This window comes from Salmo salar, chromosome 03 (genome assembly GCF_965601325.2).
Source record: "Salmo salar chromosome 03, fSalSal1, whole genome shotgun sequence".
Classification (NCBI taxonomy): Eukaryota; Metazoa; Chordata; class Actinopteri; order Salmoniformes; family Salmonidae; genus Salmo; species Salmo salar.
In genome coordinates this window covers 53,699,068-53,723,948 of record NC_138293.1, presented here as the reverse complement: position 1 = coordinate 53,723,948, position 24,881 = coordinate 53,699,068, and the positions used below count along the sequence as shown (strand labels likewise).

Genomic DNA, 24,881 nt, shown 5'->3' with positions numbered 1-24,881 from the left:
CCTGGGGGTAGATAATCTGATCCTAGATCTGTTAGAAGAGAAACTTGCTAAGAAGAGTCGTGTACGCCCCCCTCTGCACTACGCAAACTCACATCGTCCGGGGCAGTGTTTTGAAATAAGACAAGATGTCTGCCGGAGCAGTGCTAACGACGAATGAGCGTCATATTCGAGACAATAACTATAACAACAATCTTCCAGAGGACCGAATGGACGTTGAAATTGACCCAGGACACAACGTAACGGACCGGGAAGACTTGGACGCCGGAATACAAGCCCCTTGTTCATCTAACGGCAGTGGCGGGGAGGAGGATGAGTCGGAGGCCATCGATCGGGAAAGAGAAGCCGGGGGCTCGATTCCTCAGCGCAACGGGGAAGGAGTGTTGTTGGGCAGGGAGCAAGAGGTCTCAGTCGAAATCGGAGAGACGTATTTATGTCAGCGAGCCGACAAGACATGGCGTAAGTATTTGTTTATAAACTTATACTAGTTAGCTACGTTTGAAAAGGCTGTGAGGCAGCGGCCAGAGCACTATTTATCAATGCGTCCCGACTTGTTCTGCGTTCATCTAAAGACTGATATAGAAACATTTCGTGACTAACTGCAGGTTTTTTTTATCGACGCTGTTGGTGATCTCAAGATCAAGTTTGCTTCTTGACCATTAGATATGTTAAATTGTGGTTTTGTTTGTTTACATTCAAGCCCATCAAGCTCTATGAGCTGTAAGCTATAGTTGGCAAGCTAGATGTGCTTTTTACAGAGATGGCTACAGTTAATCCAGTAAAACTCAACCTCTTTCTTTCAGATTCTGCTGAGGTTATCCAGTCCAGGCTGAACGAACAGGAGGGCAGAGAGGAGTTCTACGTACACTATGTTGGATGTGAGTGGGACACACACACAGCACTTCCATGCTCATATCTTTTCATACACCTCTCCTTCTACTTTCCTCCACCTCCCTTTATCGTTTCTTCCTTCTCCTCCTCCAATCCTCTCTTTACCTCTCCCCTGGCCCTGTAGTTAACAGACGTCTGGATGAGTGGGTGGGCAAGGCTCGCCTGGCACTGACCAAGACGGCAAAGGATGCAGTGACAAAAATCGCTGAGGGTGGAGGAGGGGGCGAGCTGGGGGAGCAGCCTGAGAGGAAGATCACCCGCAACCAGAAACGCAAACATGATGAGATCAACCACGTGCAGAAGGTAGGCTAGTGCAGGAGGTTCTAGACTACATACCCCCACAGCGGGGATCAGATCCCCATTGTCAATTTCTGTCAGTCAGATGAGTTAGATTCAGATGTAAATGGGCTCCCTCTGTTCTGTTTTCTAATGGAACTCCTCTTTCCCTCCAGACGTACGCAGAGATGGACCCCACCACAGCTGCCCTGGAGAAGGAGCATGAGGCGGTAAGTGTGTGTAGCTATAATGTTAATCACCTTTTGATATACAGTACCTGTGAAAAGTTTGGACGCCTATTCATTCCAGGGTTCTTGTTTAATTTGTATTATTTTCTACATTGTAGAAGAATAGTGAAGACATCAAAACTATGAAATAATCATGTAGTAACCAAAAAAAGTGTTAAACAAATCAAAAATATATTTGAGATTCTTCAAAGTAGCCACCCTTTGCCTTGATGACAGCTTTGCACACTAGGCATTCTCTCAACCAGCTTCATGAGGTAGTCACCTGGAATGCATTTCAATTAACAGGTGTGCCTTGTTAAAAGTTAATTTGTGGAATTTCTTTCCTTCTTAATGGGTTTGAGCCAATCAGTTGTTGTGACAAGGTAGGGTGGTATACAGAAGATAGCCCTATTTGGTAAAATACAAAGTACATATTATGGCAAGAACAGCTCAAATAAGCAAAGAGAAACTACAGTCCATCATTACTTTAAGACATGAAGGTCAGTCAATCCGGATTTTTAAGAACTATGAAAGTTTCTTCAAGTGCAGTCGCAAAAACCATCAAGCGCTATGATGAAACTGGCTCTCATGAGGACCGCCACAGGAATGGAACACCCAGTTACCTCTGCTGCAGAGGATAAGTTCATTAGACTTACCAGCCTCAGAAATTGCAGCCCAAAGAAATGCTTCAGAGTTGAAGTAACAGACACGTGCTTCTACACCTGCATTGCTTGCTGTTTGGGGTTTTAGGCTGGGTTTCTGTACAGCACTTTGAGATATCAGCTGATATAAGAAGGGCTATATAAATACATTTGATTTGATCTCAACATCAACTGTTCAGAGGAGACTGCGTGAATCAGGCCTTCATGGTCGAATTGCTGCAAAGAAACCACTACTAAAGGACACCAATAAGAAGAAGCGACTTGCTTGGGCTGAGAAACACGAGCAATGGACATTAGACCGGTGGAAATCTGTCCTTTGGTCTGATGAGTCCAAATTTGAGATTTTTGGTTCCCACCGCTGTGTCTTTGTGAGACGCGGAGTAGGTGAACAGATTATCTCCATGTGTGGTTCCCACCGTGAAGCATGGAGGAGGTGTGGGGGTGCTTTGCTGGTGACACTGGCGGTGAGTTATTTATAATTCAAGGCACACTTAACCAGCATGGCTACCACAGCATTTTGCAGCGATACGCCATCCCATCTGGTTTGCACTTAGTGGAACATCATTTGTTTTTCAACAGGACAATGACCCAAAACACACCTCCAGGCTGTGTAAGGGCTATTTGACCAAGAAGGAGAGTGGTAGAGTGCTGCATCAGATGACCTGTCATACACAATCACCCCACCTCAACCCAATTGAGAGGGTTTGGGATGAGTTGGACCGCAGAGTGAAGGAAAAGCAGCCAACAAGTGCTCAGCATAATGTGGGAACTACTTCAAACTGTTGGAAAAGCATTCGGTGAAGCTGGTTGAGAAAATGCTAAGCGTGTGCAAAGGTGTCATCAAGGCAAAGGGTGGCTATTTGAAGAAACTCAAATATAAAATATATTTTGATTTGTTTAACACTTTTTTGGTTACTACATGATTCCATATGTGTTATTTCATAGTGTTGTCTTCACTATTATTCTACAATGTAGAAAATAGTAAAATAAAGAAAAACCCTTGAATAAATAGGTGTCTAAACTTTTAACTCGTACTGTATGTAGTAGGAAAACAATGCAATTCCTAGAGAAGGGGGGAGGAAAGTATAAATGTGTCCTTGCCTGTCTCTCTCCCAGATTACTAAAGTGAAGTACGTGGACAAGATCCAGATTGGTAACTTCGAGATTGACGCCTGGTATTTCTCCCCATTCCCAGAGGACTACGGCAAGCAGCCCAAGCTGTGGATCTGCGAGTACTGCCTCAAGTACATGAAGTACGAGAAGACCTTCAGATACCACCTGGTCAGTGACTGTCAGCTTCAACAGTTTAAAAGCACTGTTAGCTTCAACATTGCTGTTGACTTTTATTACCATCTAGCATTTGAGACTAGCACTCCTAATTGACCAATATACAGTTGAAATGCTTTGAACCACATACTTGTTTTATCCTTCTCCACCTCTATTTCCTCTCGCTACCTTTCCTCTCTCTATCTGTTCCTCCAGTCCCAATGTCAGTGGAGGCAGCCTCCTGGGAAAGAGATCTACAGGCGGAGCAACATCTCTGTGTACGAAGTGGACGGTCGCGACCACAAGGTAAGGACACGAGGCAGGACCAGACCACAGAGAATTACCCCAAACTGTGTCCCGAAAGCAATTTAAACAGGTGTTAGTTAACTGGGAACAAGAACAACCTTGACCTTTCAACTTAGGTCTTGGGGGTACCCCTGATTTTGCATATGTTTGTTCCAGCCCAGCACTCACACCTGACTCAACTTCATTGAGCAACTGCAAAGTGTATTAAAATAAACAAACAAACCCACGGATGATAATACTGACCCATGTCTCTTTCTGTAGATCTACTGTCAGAACCTGTGTCTACTGGCCAAGCTCTTCCTGGACCACAAGACGCTGTACTTTGACGTGGAGCCTTTTGTCTTTTACATCCTGACTGAAGTCAACAGGCAGGGAGCACACATAGTGGGATACTTCTCCAAAGTAAGTACTGGTCCCAGTACAGGGATGGGGATATCGGTGTCTAGTTGTCCAAAGAAAAAATGTATATCTGTAATGTAGCTGGTTTCTTTGGGGGGGGGGGGGGGGGGGGGTGTTAGTAACATATTTCATTCATGATTGTCATTCAAATCCAAATCAAATTGTATTTGTCAAATGCGCCGAATACAACGAACACAGTGAAATGCTTACTTACAAACCCTTAACCAACAATGCAGGAAAAAAATAAGTGTTTAGAAAATATTTACTAAATAAACTAAAGTAAACAATAAATACATATTATAGAAAAATAACAAATAATTAAAGAGCAACAATAAAATATTAGTAAGGAGGCTATATACAGGGGGTACCGGTACAGAATCAATGCGGTTAGTCGAGGTAATGTCTACATGTAATGCAAATAGCCCGGGTAGCCATTTGGATAGCTGTTCAGGTGTCTTATGGCTTGGGGATAGAAGCTGTTAAGAAGCCGTTTGGACCTAAAAATGTCTTGTGTCTTGAGGAAAGTCTGAAATCTGAAGGAAAGTGTTCATTGTTTTAGGAGAATGGATAACTGGTATAGTGTTGGCCTACAAAAGCTGAGCCTGTTTTTTTGTGTTCCACAGGAGAAAGAATCTCCAGATGGGAATAACGTGGCGTGTATCCTCACCCTCCCGCCCTACCAGCGTAGAGGATACGGAAAGTTCCTCATAGCCTTCAGTGAGTGGGATACACACACACACACACACACACACACACACTAGAGCTGGGCAATATGGACAAAAATCCATATTACGATAAATTGAGTGAATTATTAGGTTAATGATAAGTTGTGAGAAGTTAAAATTATTTGTGCTTAATAATTGTATTTTTTATACCCCTTAAACAACTACTACTACTACATTGAATGTTATCAATTTTCCCATTAGCAATAGCTCATATTAGCCGGCTTAGGCCTATTCCATTTCAAACTTCACATTTCTAGTAAAGGCTACTTATCATTATTATCGATATCAGTAAGATGTTGTTGATAAATGGCCGGTTTGGTTGGTGACGATGATTTTTGGTTTATCGTCCCAGCTCTAACACACACTATCACATGTGCTCTCTCTCTAGGTTATGAGCTGTCTAAATTGGAGAGTACAGTGGGTTCTCCAGAGAAGCCCCTGTCAGACCTGGGCAAGCTGAGCTACAGGAGCTACTGGTCCTGGGTGCTGCTGGAGATCCTCAGGGACTTCAGGGGCACGCTCTCCATCAAGGACCTCAGGTACGTACACACACGTAACCTCTTCCACCTCACCATAAATATATTCTCATGTACAGTTCCAGTCAAAAGTTTGGACACACTTACTTATTCCAGGGTTTTTCTTAGTTTTTACTATTTTCTACATTGTAAAATAGCAGTGAAGACATCAACACAATGAAATAACACGTATGGAATCATGTAGTAACCAAAAAAGTGTTTATATTTGAGGTTCTTCAAAGTAGCCTCCCTTGATGACAGCTTTGCAAACTGTTGGCATTCTCTCAAACAGCTTCATGAGGTAGTCACCTGTGATGCATTTCAATTAACAGGTGTGCCTTGTTAACCTCTCTAGGGTATGTGGGACGAAATCGTCCCACCTAGTCAACAGCCAGTGGAATCGAGTGGCGCGTTATTCAAATACCTTAGAAATGCTATTACTTCAATTTCTCAAACATATGACTATTTTACACCATTTTAAAGACAAGACTCTCGTTAATCTAACCACATTGTCCGATTTCAAAAAGGCTTTACAACGAAAGCAAAACATTAGATTATGTCAGGAGAGTACCCAGCCAGAAATAATCACACACCCATTTTTCAAGCTAGCATATAATGTCACAAAAACCAAAACCACAGCTAAATGCAGCACTAACCTTTGATGATCTTCATCAGATGACACTCCTAGGACATTGTTATACAATACATGCATGTTTTGTTCAATCAAGTTCATATTTATATCAAAAACCAGCTTTTTACATTAGCATGTGACGTTCAGAACTAGCAAACATACCGAAAACTTCCGGTGAATTTACTAAATTACTCACGATAAACGTTCACAAAAAGCATAACAATTATTTTAAGAATTATAGATGCAGAACTCCTTTATGCAATCGCGGTGTCCGATTTTAAAATAGCTTTTCGGCAAAAGCACATTTTGCCATATTCTGAGTAGATAGCTCGCCATCACGGGCTAGCTAATTTGACACCCACCAAGTTTGGCGTTCACTAAACTCAGAATTACTATAAGAAAAATTGGATTACCTTTGCTGTTCTTCGTCAGAATGCACTCCCAGGACTTCTACTTCATCCAAAAATGTTGTTTTGGTTCAAAATAATCCATAGTTATGTTCAAATATCCTGTTTTGTTCTTGCGTTCAAGACACTATCCGAACGGTGACGCACGGACGTGTATCGTGACAAAAAAATTCAAAATATTCCATTACCGTACTTCGAAGCATATCAAACGCTGTTTAAAATCAATTTTTATGCGATTTTTCTCGTAAAATAGCGATAATATTCTGACCGGGAGACGTCTTTTTCGTTCAAAGACTGAAAATGTAAAATGGACTCTTCACGTGCACGCGCGCACCCGTCTCATTGTTCTCAGATCGACCACTATCCAAATGCGCTACTGTTTTTCAGCCATGGGTTGCAAAGTCATCATTCAGCGTTCTGGCGCCTTCTGAGAGCCTATGGGAGCCTTAGAAAGTGTCACGTTACAGCAGAGATCCTCTGTTTTCAATAAAGAGGGTGTTGAAGGCCAATAAATGGTCAGAGAGGGCGCTTCCTGTACAGAATATTCTCAGGTTTTGGCCTGCCATATGAGTTCTGTTATACTCACAGACACCATTCAAACAGTTTAGAAACCCTAGGGTGTTTTCTATCCAAATCAAACAATTATATGCATATTCTAGTTTCTGGGCAGTAGTAATAACCAGATTAAATCGGGTACGTTTTTTATCCGGATGTGAAAATACTGCCCCCTACCCTAGAGAGGTTAAAATTGTATATGTGGAATTTGTTTCGTTCTTAATGAGGGAAATAAGTATTTGACTCCCTCTCAATCAGAAAGATTTTTGGCTCCCAGGTGTCTTTTATACAGGTAACGAGCTGAGATTAGGAGCACACTCTTAGCCTGTTAGGGCTAGGGGGCAGTATTGACACGGCCGGATAAAAAACGTACCCGATTTAATCTGGTTACTACTCCTGCCCAGTAACTAGAATATGCATATAATTATTGGCTTTGGATAGAAAACACCCTAAAGTTTCTAAAACTGTTTGAATGGTGTCTGTGAGTATAACAGAACTCATATGGCAGGCAAAAACCTGAGAGGATTCTATATGGGAAGTGGCCTGTCTGACAAGTTGTTGTTCATCTGGGCTCTTTTTATTGAAGACTGAGGATCTTTGCTCTAACGTGACACTTCCTACGGCTCCCATAGGCTCTCAGAGCCCGGGAAAAAGCTGAACGATATCGAGGCAGCCTCTGGCTGAAACACATCGCTTTTGGTAAGTGGCCGATCAGAGTACTATGGGCTTAGGCGCGTGCCCGAGTCGACCCCATGCTTTATTTTCTTTCGTCTGTTTACCTAAACGCAGATTCCCGGTCGGAATATTATCGCTTTTTTACGAGAAAAATGGCATAGAAATGGATTTTAAACAGCGGTTGACATGCTTCGAAGTACGGTAATGGAATATTTAGAAATGTTTTGTCACGAAATGCGCCATGCTCGTAACCCTTATTTACCCTTTCGGATAGTGTCTTGAACGCACGAACAAAACGCCGCTATTTGGATATAACTATGGATTATTTTGAACCAAACCAACATTTGTTATTGAAATAGAAGTCCTGGGAGTGCATTCTGACGAAGAACACCAAAGGTAATAACATTTTTCTTATAGTAAATCTGACTTTGGTGAGTGCTAAACTTGCTGGGTGTCTAAATAGCTAGCCCTGTGATGCCGGGCTATCTACTGAGAATATTGCAAAATGTGTTTTCACCGAAAAGCTATTTTAAAATCGGACATATCGAGTGCATAGAGGAGTTCTGTATCTACAATTCTTAAAATAATTGTTATGCTTTTTGTGAACGTTTATCGTGAGTAATTTAGTAAATTCACCGGAAGTTTGCGGGGGGGTATGCTAGTTCTGAACGTCACATGCTAATGTAAAAAGCTGTTTTTTTATATAAATATGAACTTGATTGAACAAAACATGCATGTATTGTATAACATAATGTCCTAGGTGTGTCATCTGATGAAGATCATCAAAGGTTAGTGCTGCATTTAGCTGTCTTCTGGGTTTTTGTGACATTATATGCTAGCTTGAAAAATGGGTGTCTGATTATTTCTGGCTGGGTACTCTGCTGACATAATCTAATGTTTTGCTTTCGTTGTAAAGCCTTTTTGAAATCGGACAGTGTGGTTAGATTAACGAGAGTCTTGTCTTTAAAATGGTGTAAAATAGTCATATGTTTGAGAAATTGAAGTAATAGCATTTCTAAGGTATTTGAATAACGCGCCACAGGATTCCACTGGCTGTTACGTAGGTGGGACGATTTTGTCCCACATACCCTAGAGAGGTTAAAGGGAGTGCTCCTAACTGCAGCTTGTTACCTGTAAAAAAGACACCTGTCCACAGAAGCAATCAATCAATCAGATTCCAAACTCTCCACCATGGCCAAGACCAAAGAGCTCTCCAAGGATGTCAGGGACAAGATTGTAGACCTACACAAGGCTGGAATGGGCTACAAGACCATCGCCAAGCAGCTTGGTGAGAAGGTGACAACATTTGGTGCGATTATTCGCAAATGAAAGAAACACAAAAGAACTGTCAGTATCCCTCGGCCTGGGGCTCCATGCAAGATCTCACCTCGTGGGGTTGCAATGATAATGAGAACAGTGAGGAATCAGCCCAGAACTACACGGGAGGATCTTGTCAATGATCTCAAGGCAGCTGGGACCATAGTCACCAAGAAAACAATTGCTAACACACTACGCCATGAAGGACTGAAATCCTGCAGCGCCCGCAAGGTCCCCCTGCTCAAGAATACATATACATGCCCATCTGAAGTTTGCCAATGAACATCTGAATGATTCAGAGGACAACTGGTGAAAGTGTTGTGGTCAGATGAGACCAAAATGGAGCTCTTTAGCATCAACTCAACTCGTCGTGTTTGGAGGAGGAGGAATGCTGCCTATGACCCCAAGAACACCATCTCCACCGTCAAACATGGTGGAAACATTATGCTTTGGGGGTGTTTTTCTGCTAAGGGGACAGGACAACTTCACCGCATCATTTGACGGGGCCATGTACTGTCAAATCTTGGGTGAGAACCTCCTTCCCTCAGCCAGGGCATTGAAAATGGGTCGTGGATGGGTATTCCAGCATGACAATGACCCAAAACACATGGCCAAGGCAACAAAGGAGTGGCTCAAGAAGAAGCACATTAAGGTCCTGGATTGGCCTAGCCAATATACAGAAGTATACAGAAGATAGTATACAGAAGATAGCCCTATTTGGTAAAAGACCAATTCCATATTATGGCAAGAACAGCTCAAATAAGCAAAGAGAAACGACAGTCCATCATTACTTTAAGACATGAAGGTCAGTCAATTTGGAAAATTTCAAGAACTTTGAAAGTTTCTTCAAGTGCAGTCGCTATGGTGAAACTGGCTCTCATGATGACTGCCACAGAACAGGAAGACCTAGAGTTTCCTCTGCTGCAGTGGACCAATTAATTAGTGTTGCCTGCCTCAAATTGCAGCTCAAATAAATGCTTCACAGAGTTCAAGTAACAGACACATCTCAATATCAACTGTTCAGAGGAGAATGTGTGAATCAGGCCTTCATGGTCGAACTGCTGCAAAGAAACCACTACTAAAGGACACCAATAAGAAGAAGCGACTTGCTTGGGCCAAGGAACACGAGCAATGGACATCAGACTAGTAGAAATCTGTCCTGATGAGTCCAAATTTGGCATTTTTGGTTCCAACCTCCGTGTCTTTGTGAGACGCAGAGTAGGTGAACGGATGATCTCCATGTGTGGTTCCCACCGTGAAGCATGGAAGAGGATTTGTGGGGGTGCTTTGCTGGTGACACTGTCTGATTTTTATTTAGAATTCAATGCACACTTAACCAGCATGGATACCACAGCATTCTGCAGCGATACGCCATACCATCTGGTTTGCGCTTAGTGGAACTATCATTTGTTTTTCAACAGGACAATGACTGAAATCACACCTCTTGGCTTTGTCAGGGCTATTTAACCAAGAAGGAGAGTGATGGAGTGCTGCATCAGATGACCTGGCCTCCACAATCACCTGACCTCAACCCAATTGAGAGGGTTTGGGATGAGTAGGACCGCAGAGTGAAAGAAAAGCAGCCAACAAGTGCTCAGCATATGTGGGAACTCCTTCAAGACAGTTGGAAAAGCATTCCATGAGACTACCTCATGAAGTTGGTTGAGAGAATGCCAAAAGTGTGCAAAGCTGTTATTAAGGCAAAGGGTGGCTACTTTGAAGAATCTCAAATATAAATATATTTTTATTTAACACTTTTTTTTGGTTACTACCTGATTCTATATGTTATTTCATAGTTTTGATGTCTTCACTATTATTCAACAACGTAGAAAATAGTAAAAACAAATAAAAATGGAATGATTAGATGTCCACATTTTTGACTGGTACTGTATGTGAATATCCATCCACTTGCAAATCCACAACATAGGTACACCAGCATTCACTTGTACATACACTACCGTTGAAAGGTTTTGGGTCACTTAGAGATGTCCTTGTTTTTTAAAGAAAAGCAACAAAAAAAGTGTCCATTGAAATAACATCAAATTGATCAGAAATACAGTGCAGACATTGTTAATGTTGTAAATGACTATTGTAGCTGGAAAAGGCAGATTTTTTATGGAATATTTACATAGGTTTACAGAGGCCTATTATCAGCAACCATCACTCCTGTGTTCCAATGGCATGTTGTGATGAGGCAACTCTGGGATGCTGACCTAGGCAGAGTTGCAAAGAAAAAGCCATATCTCAGACTGGCTAATAAAAAGAAAAGATTAAGATGGGCAAAAGAACACAGACACTGGACAGAGGAACTCTGTCTAAAAGGTCAGCATCCCAGAGTCACCTCTTCACTGTTGATGTTGAGACTGGTGTTTTGCCCGTACTATTTAATGAAGCTTCCAGTTGAGGACTTGTGAGGAGTCTGTTTCTCAAACTAGACACTCTAATGTACTTGTGCTCTTGCTCAGTTGGGTACCGGGGCCTCCCACTCCTCTTTCTATTCTGGTTAGAGACAGTTTGCGCTGTTCTGTGAAGGGAGTAGTACACAGCGTTGTACCAGATCTTCAGTTTCTGGCAATTTCTCGCATGGAATAGCCTTCATTTCTCAGAACAAGAATAGACTGACGAGTTTCTAGACTGAAAGTCCTTTGTTTCTGGCCATTTTGAGCCTGTAATCGAACCCACAAATGCTGAGGCTCCAGATACTCAACTAGTCTAAAGGCGGCCAGTTTTATTGCTGCTTTAATCAGCACAACAGTTTTCAGCTGTGCTAACATAATTCCAAAAGGGTTTAAGTGACCCCAAATTGTTCAACGGTAGTGTATGTCAAGTACTCCCACGTCATAGTTGTATACAGTTGAAGTCGGAAGTTTACATACACTAAGGTTGGAGTCATTAAAACTCGTTTTTCAACCACTCCACAAATTTCTTGTTAACAAACTATAGTTTTGGCAAGTCGGTTAGGACATCTACTTTGTGCATGACACAAGTCATTTTTCCAACATTTGTTTACAGACAGATTATTTCACTTATAATTCACTGTATCACAATTCCAGTGGGTCAGAAGTTTACATACACTAAGTTGACTATGCCTTTAAACAGCTTAGAAAATTCCCGAAAATGATGTCATGGCTTTAGAAGCTTCTGATAGGCTAATTGACATAATTTGAGTCAATTGGAGGTGTACCTGTTGATGTATTTCAAGGCCTACCTTCAAACTCAGTGCCTCTTTGCTTGACATCATGGGAAAATCAAAATAAATCAGCCAAGACCTCAGGAAAAAAATTGGTTCATCCTTGGGAGCAATTTCCAAATGCCTGAAGGTAACATGCTATTCTATACAAACAATAGTATGCAAGTATAAACACCGTGGGACCACGCAGCTGTCATACTGCTCAGGAATGAGATGTGTTCTGTCTCCTAGAGATGAAAGTACTTTGGTGCGAAAAGTGCAAATCAATAGCAGAACAACAGCAAAGCCCCTTGTGAAGATGCTGGAGGAAACAGGTACAAAAGTATCTATATCCACAGTAAAAAGAGTCTTATATCGACATAACCTGAAAGACCGCTCAACAAGGAAGAAGCCACTGCTCCAGAACTGCCATATAAAAGCCAGACTACGGTTTGCAACTGCACATGGGGACAAAGATTGTACTTTTTGGAGAAATGTCCTCTGGTCTGATGAAACAAAACTAGAACTGTTTGGCCATAATGACCATCGTTATGTTTGGAGGAAAAAGGGGGAGGCTTGCAAGCCAAAGAACACCATCCCAACCATGAAGCACGGTGGCAGCATCATGTTGCGGGGGTGCTTTGCTGCAGGAGGGTCTGGTGCACTTCACAAAATAGATGGCGCCATGAGGAAGGAAAATAATGTGGATATATTGAAGCAACATCTCAAGACATCAGTCAGGATGTTAAAGCTTGGTCGCAAATGGGTCTTCCAAATGGACTGACTCAGTTACACCAGCTCTGCCAGGAGGAATGGGCCAAAATTCACCCACCTTATTGTGGGAAGCTTGTGGAAGGCTACCCAAAACATTTGACCCAAGTTACACTCAATTAGTATTGCTTTTAAATTGTTTATGTAAACTTTTGACCCACTGGGAATGTGATGAAAGAAATAAAAGCTGAAATAAATCACTCTCTACTATTATTCTGACATTTCACATTCTTAAAATGTGATCCTAACTGACCTAAGACAGGGAATTTTTACTAGGATTAAATCTCAGGAATTGTGAAAAACGGAGTTTAAATGTATTTGGCTAAGGTGTATGTAAACTTCCGACTTCAACTGTACATTTGACCACACACACACACTCAGCCCCAGATTCTCATTGCTCTCCTCCCTCCACAGTCAGATGACCAGTATTACCCAGGGTGACATCATCAGTACGCTACAGTCCCTCAACATGGTGAAATACTGGAAGGGCCAGCATGTCATATGTGTCACGCCCAAACTGGTTGAGGAACACCTCAAGAGCGCCCAGTACAAGAAGCCGCCAATCACAGGTAGACATGTTTCATTTTCACTTCTCCTTTTCACATCTCATAAGCTCTGTCCCAAATGACACCTTATTCCCTATATAGTGCACTACTTTTAACCAGAGCCATAATGCCCAGTGGTTAAGAATGTTGGGCCAGTAATTGAAAGGTCGCTGGTTCGAATCCCTGAGCCGACTACATGAAAAATGTGTCTGTGCCTTTGAGCAAGGCACTAGTTGCTCCAGGGTTGCAGTCAATAATGGCTGATCCCTGGCGCTGACCTCCCTCTCCGATGGTGTTTCAGGGATATGCAAATAACAAATGTCCGATTATATGCACATTAATATACACTACATGTGTGAAATAGAACAAATGTAAGCACCCACTTTTTTATTATTCCCTATATAGGGAATAGGGTGCCATTTGGGACAAGCCCATAGTCCCCTCATTTGTAAGTACTTATCAGAAAGGACTGAATACATTTTTTGTGGCCATGGTTCCATCTGAAATATACAGCAAAATGATTGAATACTCTATAGAGTTTACCTCCCAGATTTGAAAAATGTGTTTTGCTATTGTGTATAAAAAAAAGTATTCAGACCCCTTGACTTTTTCCACATTCTGTTACGTTACATCCTTATTGTAAAATGCATTAAATAAATACAAATCCTCAGCAATCTACACACAATACCCCATAATGACAAAGCGAAAACAGGTTTTTGGAAATTTTTGCAAATGTATTCAAAATAAGAAACTGAAATGCCTGTAATTAAGACAGGTAAAATGTTGAAGGATTAATGTTCTCTCTTAGAAAATAGTCCTGATCATATAGGTCTAAACCTAGACAATATAAAATAACAATACCCAGAGTTCATACATTTTCCTTAATTTTAAATTTTAAAGTCATGTCTTCCTACACAATAGCAAAACACATTTTTCAAATCTGTGAGGTAAAATTTATAAAGTATTCTATCATTTTGCTGTGTATTTCAGATGGAATCAAGGCCACAAAAAATTGTTCCTTTTTGCAAAAACAAATCTTACCAGTGGGGGTTTCATCAGACCAGAGAATCCTTATTCTTGTGGTGTGAGAGTCTTTAGGTGCCTTTTTGGCAAACTCCAAGCGGGCTGTCATGTGCTTCCGTCTGCCCACTCTACCATAAAGGCCTGATTTGGTGGAGTGCTGCAAAGACTGTTGTCCTTTTAGAAGGTTCTCCCATCTCCACAGAGGAACTCTCGAGCTCTGTCAGAGTGACCATTGGGTTCTTGGTCACCTCCCTGACCAAGGCCCTTCTCTCCCGATTGCTCAATTTGGCCGGGTGGCCATCTCTAGGAAGAGTCTTGGTCATTCCAAACTTCTTCCATTTAAGAATGATGTAAGCCACTGTGTTCTTGGGGACCTTCAATGCTACAGAAATGTTTTGGTACCCTTCCCCAGATGTGTGCCTCGACACAATCCTGTCTTGGAGCTCTACGGACAATTCTTCCGACCTCATTGCTGGGTTTTTGCTCTGATATGCACTGTCAACTGTGGGACAGTATATAGACAAGTGTGTGCCTTTCCAAATCATGTCCAATCAATTGAATTTACCACAAGTGGACTCCAATCAAGTTGTAGAAACGTCTCAAGGATGATCAATGGAAACAGGATGCACCTGACGTAAATGTCGAGTTCCATAGCAAAGGTTCTGAATACTTATGTAAATAAGGTATTTCTGTTATTTTAATAAATTGGCTCAAAAAACCTGTTTTTAGCTTTGTTTTTATGGGGTTTTTTATGTAGATTGCTGAGGATTTTTTCATTAAATCAATTTATGAATTAGCCTAACGTAGCAAAATGTGGAAAGTCAAGGGGATCTGAATACACTGTACTTTGAAGAACTGATAAAATAGTATTTAATTTTTATTTTATTTTTAATAATCATAATTCAGACAGCGTAAGCAGCAGCTCTTTAGAGATGAGATGATGACTTGGAATTAAATAAAGTTATAAAACAAATGTAATATACACAATTGAAATATTTTATTGAAGTAAAGTCATGCGAATAAATGATGTGTGTGTGTGATAAGCGGTAATGGGCCGTCACTACCGTCATGAGACTTTTTATTAATTGTTTTATTCTGTGTTACAGCATTCAATGTTAAAACAAATACTTTCTTTTTTGTTGTTGTAATTGTACCAAAACCAAACCAACCTCAAAGCAGTAATCGCTCAGCACTAGTATACAGTATGCAGTTGTCTCGTGAGGATGATATCATAGTAACACTGTTACAATGTGTGTGTGTGTGTGTGTGTGTGTGTGTGTGAGAGAGCCTGACCAGAGTGTTTCTGTCTCCTCAGTTGACACCGTGTGTCTGAAGTGGGCCCCGCCCAAACATAAGCAAGCCAAGTTCTCCAAGAAGTGAGGGGAGGTGCTAGTGACATCATGCCAGACCACCCAACCAACCCACACGCATGGTATTTGTTCTCGAAGTGCCTCCTTCCCTCCCCTTGTTCTTTGTCCCCAGTTTAAGCTATTTGTTGTAAAGAGGAACCAACATGTACATCACTAGCGTCTTTGTCTTTTCATTTTTTTCATATTTTTTTTTAATAAACAAGAATAGTGATATTCACTTGGGTGGTCTTTTTTCTTTCCTTTAACTTAGTGATTTGTACAGACAATTTCTACTTAACTCAATAGCAGTGTTTCTCTTAGTTATATTTTCCCTTGGGGTGCAAAGGCACCTGAAGCAACTACTATGAGGACTGAGTGAAGACTACTCCTATATGCTTTGAAAATACTGGTAATAACAATCATGGATGCAATAAAAAAAAAAAACGGTCAGTATTGTTATTAAAAAAAAATTAAATGACAATGGTATTATATGGTGCACAGTTGTTACTCAATTGTGTAAAGTGATATATGACATGAAGTGAGAGAAAGCAGTTGGTATTAGATTTCACATGGAGGTGTTAGGTATTTTCTCAACAAATTCCCCTAAGACTTTGTCTATATTGTCATGGGGATAATAAGAAGTTTTTAAAGGAATTGAATGGGAAGGCAGGGGTGTACAACACTCCTCCTAGAGTGTTAGGTTTGCAGGCTTTTGCTCTACCCCTGCTCTAACACACCTGAATACCGGTACACTTTTCCTGGCAACTCATCCACATCGCTCTGGCCAACTGACGCTTCTCCACCATGAGTCTGGATTTGCCTTCTCGACGATTTCTAGAACGTGAGCACATTCTGATTGGTCCCAGGAACAGATGGGTTTGGCCAAAGCCGGCCTACATAATGATGCTATCAACTTTAATACTCTTATTGGTTAGATTTGTTCGATCCAATAGCTGATGCATTTGATTTGTACAACCCCACTCATTTTGAAGTCACAGTTTCAGATTGATTGAATGTATGTAGCGATCAATAGAGCAGCAGCATTAAAGTCCGGGTGAGTCATTAGGCAAACACTTACTAGTCTGCTGAGCTGCACTGTTTCAGGACTGCCTTAAAGGAATACTTTGTGATTTTTGGCAATGAGGCCCTTTATCAACTTCCCCAGAGTCAGATGAACTCGTGATACCATTTTTATGTCTCTGTGTCCAGTATGAAGGAAGTTAAGAGGTATTTTTGCAAGCCAATGCTAACTACATTGCCCTCAAAGTATTCATACCCCTCGATTTATTCCACATTTTGTGTTTATTTAACTAGGCAAGTCAGTTAAGAACAAATTCAAATTTACAATAACGGCCTACCAAAAGGCCTCCTGCGGAGACGGGGGCCTAGGATATATATTTTTTTAAATACAATATAAATATAGGACAAAACACACATAACAAGAGAGACAACGCTACATAAAGAGACCTAAGACAACATAGCAAGGCAGCAACACATGACAACATCATGGTAGCAAAAACACATGGTACAAACATTATTGGGCACAGACAACAGCACAAAGGGCAAGAAGGTAGAGACAATGATGCATCACACAAAGCAGCCACTCCGTGATTGAGTCTGAATGAAGAGATTGAGATAAAACTGTCCAGTTTGAGTGTTTTGCAGCTCGTTCCAGTCGCTAGCTGCAGCGAACTGAAAAGAGGAGCGACCCAGGGATGTGTGCTTTGGGGACTTTTAACAGAACGTGACTGGCAGAACGGGTGTTGTATGTGGAGGATGAGGGCTGCAGTATGTTTCTCAGATATGTGAGAGTGAGGCCGAAGAGGGTTTTATAAATAAGCATCAACCAGTGGGTCGGGTATACAGAGATGACCAGTTTACAGAGGAGTATAAAGTACAGTGATGTGTTCTATAAGGAGCATTGGTGGCAAATCTGATGGCCGAAATCTAGCCGCTCAGGAGCACCCTTACCTGCCGATCTATAAATTATGTCTCCGTAATCTAGCATGGGTAGGATGGTCATCTGAATCAGGGTTAGTTTGGCAGCTGGGGTGAAAGAGGAGCAATTACGATAGAGGAAATCAAGTCTAGATTTAACTTTAGCTTGCAGCTTTGATATGTGCTGAGAGAAGGACAGTGCACCGTCTAGCCATACTCCCAAGTACTTGTATGAGGTGACTACCTCAAGCTCTAAACCCTCAGAGGTAGTAATAACACCTGAGGGGCATTCTTCTTACCAAACCACATTACCTTTGTTTTGGAGATGTTCAAAACAAGGTTATGGGTAGCGAAGCTTGTGGGACACTAAGAAAGCTTTGTTGTAGAGCATTTAACACAAAATCCGGGGAGGGGCCAGCTGAGTATAAGAATATCATCTGCATATAAATGAATGAGAGAGCTTCCTACTGCCTGAGCTATGTTGTTGATGTAAATTGAGAAGAGCGTGGGGCCTAGGATCGAGCCTTGGGGTACTCCCTTGGTAACAGGCAGTGGCAGAGACAGCAGATTTTCTGACTTTATACACTGCGCTCTTTGAGAGAAGTAGTTAGCAAACCAGGCCAAAGACCCCTCAGAGACACCAATATTCCTTAGCCAGCCCGCAAGAATGGAATGGTCTACCTTATCAAAAGCTTTGGCCAAGTCAATAAAAATAGCAGCACAATATTGCTTAGAATCAAGGGCAATGGTGACATTATTGAGGACCTTTTTAAGGTTGCAGTGTCACATCCATAACCTGAGCGGAAACCAGATTGCATACCCGAGATAATACTATAGACTTCAAGAAAGCCAGCCAGTTGATTATTGACAAGTTTTTCCAACACTTTTCATAAACAGGGCAAAGTAGAAATAGGCCTATAACAGTTAGGATCAGTTTGATCTCCCCTTTTAAATAAAGGACGAACTGTGGCTGCTTTCCAAGCAATGTGAACCTCTCCAGAAAGGAGAGACCGGTTAAATAGGTTAGAGATAGGTTTGGCGATGATAGGGGCAGCAACCTTAAAGAAGAAAGGGTCTAAACCATCTGACCCAGATGTTTTTTGGGGGTTAAGTTTAAGGAGCTCCTTGAGCACCCCAGACTCAGTGACCGCCTGCAGGGAGAAACTTTGTAGCGGTGCAGGGGAAAAAGAGGGAGAAGCATCGAGGAAAGTCGCATTAGAAGGGGTGGGAGATGAGGAAATGTTGGACGGGCAAGGAGGCATGGCTGAGTCAAATAGGAATCCTGACTAAGTGGTGTTTAAAGAGCTCCGCCATGTGCTTCTTGTCAGTAACAACCACATCATCAACATTAAGGGACATGGGCAGCTTTGAGGAGCAGAGTTTATTCTCCAGGTCATTAACCGTTTTCCAGAACTTCTTGGGGTTAGACCCACAGAGAGAGAACTGCTCCATAAAGTAACTAACCTTGGCCTTCCGGATAGTCTGAGAGCACTTATTTCTCATTTGCCTGAACAATAGCCAGTCAGCCTGAGTATCCGTGTGTCGAGCCTTTTGCCAAATGCAATTCTTGAGGTGGAGTAACTCTGCAAGATCACGGTCGAACCAGGGGCTGAACCTGTTTTAAATTCTAATTTTCTTTATGGAGGCGTGTTTGTTAACAATACCACTGAAAATATCAAAAAAGAAGGTCCAAGCACTCTTCAACAGAGGGGATCAAGCTGATTCTATACCATTTTACAGAGGCCAGTTCATGAAGGAAGGCTTGCTCATTAAAGTTTTTTAGCAAGTGTCGATGACAAATCAGGACAGGTCGTTTCACTGAGCAGCCATCACGAACACAAGCTGTAAAACAGTGATCACTAAGGTCATTACAGAAAACACCAGGATTATTTGTGAGGATAACATCAAGGAGAGTAGCCTTTTCTAGGTGTTTGGAGTCATACCTTGTGGGATTGGTAATAATCTGAGAAAGATTTAAGGAGTCCCATTGTTACAGCCCAAATAAATAAATCACTTTTTTAACGCATTTACATACTACCCTTTCATGAAAAAGTGAAAACATGATTTAAGAAATGTTTGTAAATGTATTGAAAATTAAATCTGGAAATATCTCATTTACATAAGTATTCACACCCCTGAGTCAAATCATGTTAGAATCACCATTGGCAATTGAAGGGGCTTCACCTAGGGGTCATGATAGGGGCTGTACCAAATGTTTGATGTATTATAATAATTGATTATGCTTATGTTGTATTAATAGAAGGGGAGGGGTTATAAGACCCCTCCCTCCTTACATTTACAGGGTCCTACACTACAGATGAACAATATATATACATTATGAGGTTTAATATTTTTCCACAGTACTTTTCTAGGCTCTCTGCCTGAGAAATGTGTGACTGTGAAGACAGAACTCTGCAGGGGAGTGTAAGAGATAAGAGATTAGTTAGACATTCCACTATAAATCAACTTGGACATTTACTGCTAAGCTTTTAGATAGCTATATAAACAAGAGTTTTAGTCTTGAGTAGGCATGGTTTTGGTCTCATGAGTAAAAGATAATGATTTAGGCAGTGACATAACTAGGGCTGGACTTCGGGTTTAATAAAATAACATGGGACCCTTTCTTTGATCTCCACCCGGCACAGCCAGAGGAGGACTGGCCACCCCTCAGAGCCTGGTTCCTCTAGGTTTCTTCCTAGGTTCCTGCCTTTCTAGGGAGTTTTTCCTAGCCACCGTGCTTCTACATCTGCATTGCTTGCTGTTTGGGGTTTTAGGCTGGGTTTTTGTATAGCACTTTGTGACATCGGCTGATGTAAAAAGGGCTTTGTAAATAAATGTGATTGATTGATTCAGAATTTGGACAGCCTCCCCTGGGGAATTGCATTGTGGGAGGAAGTGCAGCTCGAGAAGGAGCATGGCCGTGGCAGGCGGACATTCAGATGGGGGCCAGTGGACATGTATGTGGGGGTTCCCTCATCACCAGGGACTGGGAGCTGTGCGCCGTTCACTGCTTCCCCAAGTAAGACTACTTACTGCCTGTGGGATTGGAGGGGATCCAACCTGGGTTGTCTCAGCAATTTATCCTGGTTGAATCACCTATTTTAGAAATATTGTCCGAAATATACAAAGTAGTTATCTGTTATACTTCACATACACTACTTGACCGAACATCTCATTCCAAAATCATGGGCATTTATATGGAGTTGATCCCCCAACTTCCTAACCTCAGGGCACATTTAAACAATGCCAAAAACTTCAGTGATTACAGTGAACATTTAGTCTAGTTCTTGTATAGGATGGAGTGATGCTGAAGCGAGGAGTATTGTTGAGAAAGGGCTTTGTAGAGGAACAGAGGAGTGAATGAAAGATCAACTTAGTGGGGGTTACTTGTTCCTATTAAGCTACAGATCAGTAATGGGAGTAATCCTGAACCTGTCTAGAACCTGTCAATGCAAATCAGCGGGCATGCAAAGTTGACCTCATGCAAATCACATCAAGGTTGTTGGTTTCTGGGCCAGTTGGGAGAGAGGAGGGTAATTGACATTTAAGTCATTTTAGTCATTAAGCAGACACTTATCCAGCGCAACAAAGCCCATATCAACATTCACAGTGAATACTTTTGTTTATATGCTACATTTTGTTCCAATTAATTATAGTTAAATGTGCAATAAAGTGTTGTGCCTAGGCAAAGTCCTATTTAATTCAACCCTAGCTGTTGATGTAGGCAATAGCTCATAAAGCAGGGCTGCTATATCTAGCTTAGCTGTGGAAGAGCACACGTCTGCACGGTTTCACATTGTAAACCATAATAACTGCACAGTAAGACGTACAGTACACCCTTAAACAACAGTTCAGTTCATTAACCTGTTGTGTTAGCTAAGAAGCCTAACGGAGCCAAAGTGTGAAAAGAGGTTATGTATTCGTCCAAAGGAGCAGGGCGAATCCGTGCCCGCACAGGCCTATCTTCAGCCACCACTGCTTGCGTCACAGAGGCTTGGGCTCGGGTGGTAGTGGTGGAGGAGGGACATCGGGTGGTTTCTCTTTATGTCCGTGTTGTACTTGCCCATAAGAGAAGAGTGGACATTTACATTCCATGAGGGGCAGGGACTTTCCTGAGGTGGCTGGTGCCCATGTGATCGATTGCTCAGCATAAAGGTGGTGGGCTCCAGTTGTCGAACAACCTGGAAGGGTTCTGACCAGATTGAGGCCATTTTGTTGCACCGCTGAGGCAGACTGATGTGATGAGAGATGCCGGTGAAACCTGTGTTGTGTTTTTGCTTGCTCTATAGTGCATTAGCGTTTGGTTCAGGAATCACATCAGCGGTTTGGAACATGCATCCATGGACTAGGTGTGCTCTGATGCCGTTCTTCAGCTTTTTGTTGAAGTTTTCCACCCCTCCGTTAGCTTGTTGGTTGTCGTAGGCCGTGCGGATGTGTTTGATTCCCTTGTTGCTGAGGTAGGAAGAGAACTCGGCAGAGGTTAGCTGGGACCCATTGTCCGTGGTGAGGGGCAGAACCCACCTTGCGAACAGGATGGTCATATGCCACCACCAGGAAGCGCTGGTGGTGAGGGACTGCTTTCCCATGGATCTCACCACAGATGTCCAAATGGATGTCCTTTCCAGGGGCGGGACGGCCATGCGAGAGGCTACAGGGGCGGTGGGGAGGCACACAGTACACTCCCTGACCAGGGCTTCAATGTCGTGGTCGAAGCCTTGTCACCACATGAGGTCTCGACATCGCTGCTTGACCTTCACTATTCCCAAGTGACCTTTGTGATCGCTGTAGTGCACTTGCGCTGGCTGAAGCTGCTGTGTGAGAATGGCTGGGGGATGAGTGAATGCTGCAGAGCTGTCTGTTAGCATAGTGAGCCAAAGACCGTACAGTATGGAGATAAGTAGAAACTGCTTCTCCAATAGAAATCCCCAATCACGCTTGTAGGCGATGTCATGGCAACGTTGGCTAGCTAAACTCATGCGTAGAAACACGCCACCGGGTCTAACGGTCATCTTGCACCGAACTGCGCATGTGCAGGCCGTCAACTCAAAGGCACGCCTTCGATATAAAGTTGTTTTTGACAAAAATGTCACTTTCACGAGGTTGGAGTACTAAAATCTTCAACTACTTAAGACATTGGCTCGAATCTAGGTTGCGCCTGTTGATTTTGAGAAAATTAACAACTAAGGAGGAATGTTTCACTTCTCTCATTGACTTCTCTAACCCCAAACCCCGGCCTGGTCTGCTTTGCAAGAAGTTTTTCTACGTTGCGCCTCTGGGTTTACAAACTCTGTAGTAGACCATTCAAAAGCCGCTTTCAACCTGGAGTGCTATTTTAATAGCTCCAAGTTGTAAATTGCCCAATTCCAAAAGCAGTTTCTCCCTTGTCTTTTTGCATAACATCCCCACTATCAGCTGATCCCTGATGGTCTCATCATGAAGTGCCCTCTACTTACAAGAGCTAGCCAAGTCCCTCAGATTAGCCATGTAGCTTTGATTTGACTCACCGGCCGTTGGTGTCTTTTCTGTAGCCGGTAACGTCAGAAGAGCACTCGCTGTTTCCTGGCAAAGTGGTTCAGTAGGATGCTGACTGCAGCGGTGAATGTAGCAGCCGATCCAAGCGCTCTGAAAATCCTCTGTACCTCCGTACCGAGGCAGTCAAGGAACAGTGCTGTCCTCCGCTTGTCGGAGATTGTAGAAAAGTCCTTAGCTTCGAGAAAAGTGTTAACTTTCGAGCCAGTTATTCCACGGGACTGGTGGTTCGCCAGGCACAGCAAGAAATGGTGTCGGTGGATGTAAACTTAATTTAATAACGTGCCACTCATTCTGACAACCTATTCGTACATAAAGCAGCACACTGTCACAAACCATAACAAACACACAGAAGATGTACAGTACATAACTAGGGAATTCTCGAATCCCCACTGAGCTAAAGTTTTGGAAATGGCAAGTTCACTTTCTCATCCATAAACACATCTCAAGTGCAAGTGCGCTGTTCAGCAGCTCACATCAGCAGGATGGGGGCATTTTCATTAGGAAAGATGTCTACTGTGGATTGCTAAAATAATGATTATGATCACACTTCCTCAATTGTATTATTATGGGGACACCTATACATTTGGCAGCCAAGCAGAGTTGTAAGTGTAGCCTTTATCGTCTACACATGAAGTTGAAATATCTTCAGTGTAATGTAATTGTTCAATAATTCAATGTATTGGGTTTAAAAATAAAAATATCTGATCATATAAAATCTGTTGTGTTTATATTACTTTTACATATAAAAATGTGATAAACAAATCTAAACTAACAAATGTCAAATCATATTTTTCGCCGAGATGGCCAGTCAATTTGAGTAATGTTATTGGGTATTCTACATAATGACGCAGTTTTACGTTAATACGTAATGACGTCATCACGCAATGACATCACAACGTCATTTAGCAACAAATCAACCTGCCTCTAGCAACTTCCCCTGAAAATTAGTTGGCAACACTGAATGTGAGAGGCATGTAGGAAAGAGAGGGAGGAAAAGATAAAGGACTTCACTAACGTACATACAGCTGAGAACTATGCTCATGGAAATGCGAATACCTTGCACATGAATGTCCGCTCATTCGAAAGAATTGCAATGTACATATTTACGTGTGTATGTCTTTGCTGTCTCTACATTGAACAGCAGAGATCAAAGTCTTTCGTAGTTTTAGCATGTTCAGTGGGCTCTGTTATTATGTATATGTCAGACATACCAATGGTCATTTGATAGGGGAATTTTCTTTGAATGGATCTTTCAGAGTACCAACCAATGGTTCTCAGTCAAGTTTACTAGACTAAAGTTCTTAAACAGCTGCAGACTGAACGTTCCTGTGTAGTCTTCATCTTCTTCACCATTTTCTACCTTTCAGCTTACACTGTCCGGGTACTGGTCTTGTAGAGTCTAACCATTCGTGACGTTCGCCTGCTTGGTCTGATATGTTAATTCTTCACGAGGGGTTTTATGCACTCTGGAAAAAGGGGTGTTCCATGACGTTTGGCATAATGTCTGTGCTCACGTTGGCGTGGTTACTGACTGGATAAACATCATATGAAAAAACATTTTCTCATTTAAAAGGCTAAGATCGCAATTCATCTTCTCACAAATAGTTTCATATTTAATCATATAAGATCCACAACATTTGGATGTGAACCTGACAACTGGGAAATATACACATTGAGATACAGTTATGTTGTTATACTGTCCTTA

At 42.0% G+C, this 24,881-nt stretch overlaps 1 protein-coding gene across 1 annotated transcript; it reads left to right on the top strand.

Moving 5' to 3' along the window:
* The first annotated feature begins 52 nt into the window (after positions 1-52).
* On the top strand, positions 53-15,944 carry LOC106600709 (histone acetyltransferase KAT8). The gene is made up of 11 exons (XM_014192275.3): positions 53-456; positions 801-875; positions 1,013-1,191; positions 1,341-1,394; positions 3,170-3,334; positions 3,536-3,625; positions 3,887-4,027; positions 4,648-4,741; positions 5,138-5,288; positions 13,204-13,358; positions 15,673-15,944. Exons 1-11 carry the CDS (start codon positions 126-128, stop codon positions 15,735-15,737), a joined length of 1,500 nt encoding a protein of 499 aa, XP_014047750.1. The 5' UTR covers positions 53-125; the 3' UTR covers positions 15,738-15,944.
* Positions 15,945-24,881: the final 8,937 nt, after the last annotated feature.

Excerpts from the sequence above, each read along its gene's own strand:
- LOC106600709 (XM_014192275.3), top strand. The coding sequence starts at position 126 with ATGTCTGCCGGAGCAGTGCTAACGACGAATGAGCGTCATATTCGAGAC. Across the intron at positions 1,192-1,340 it reads AGATCAACCACGTGCAGAAG|ACGTACGCAGAGATGGACCC; the intron begins GTAGGCTAGTGC and ends CTTTCCCTCCAG. Across the intron at positions 3,335-3,535 it reads AGACCTTCAGATACCACCTG|TCCCAATGTCAGTGGAGGCA; the intron begins GTCAGTGACTGT and ends CTGTTCCTCCAG.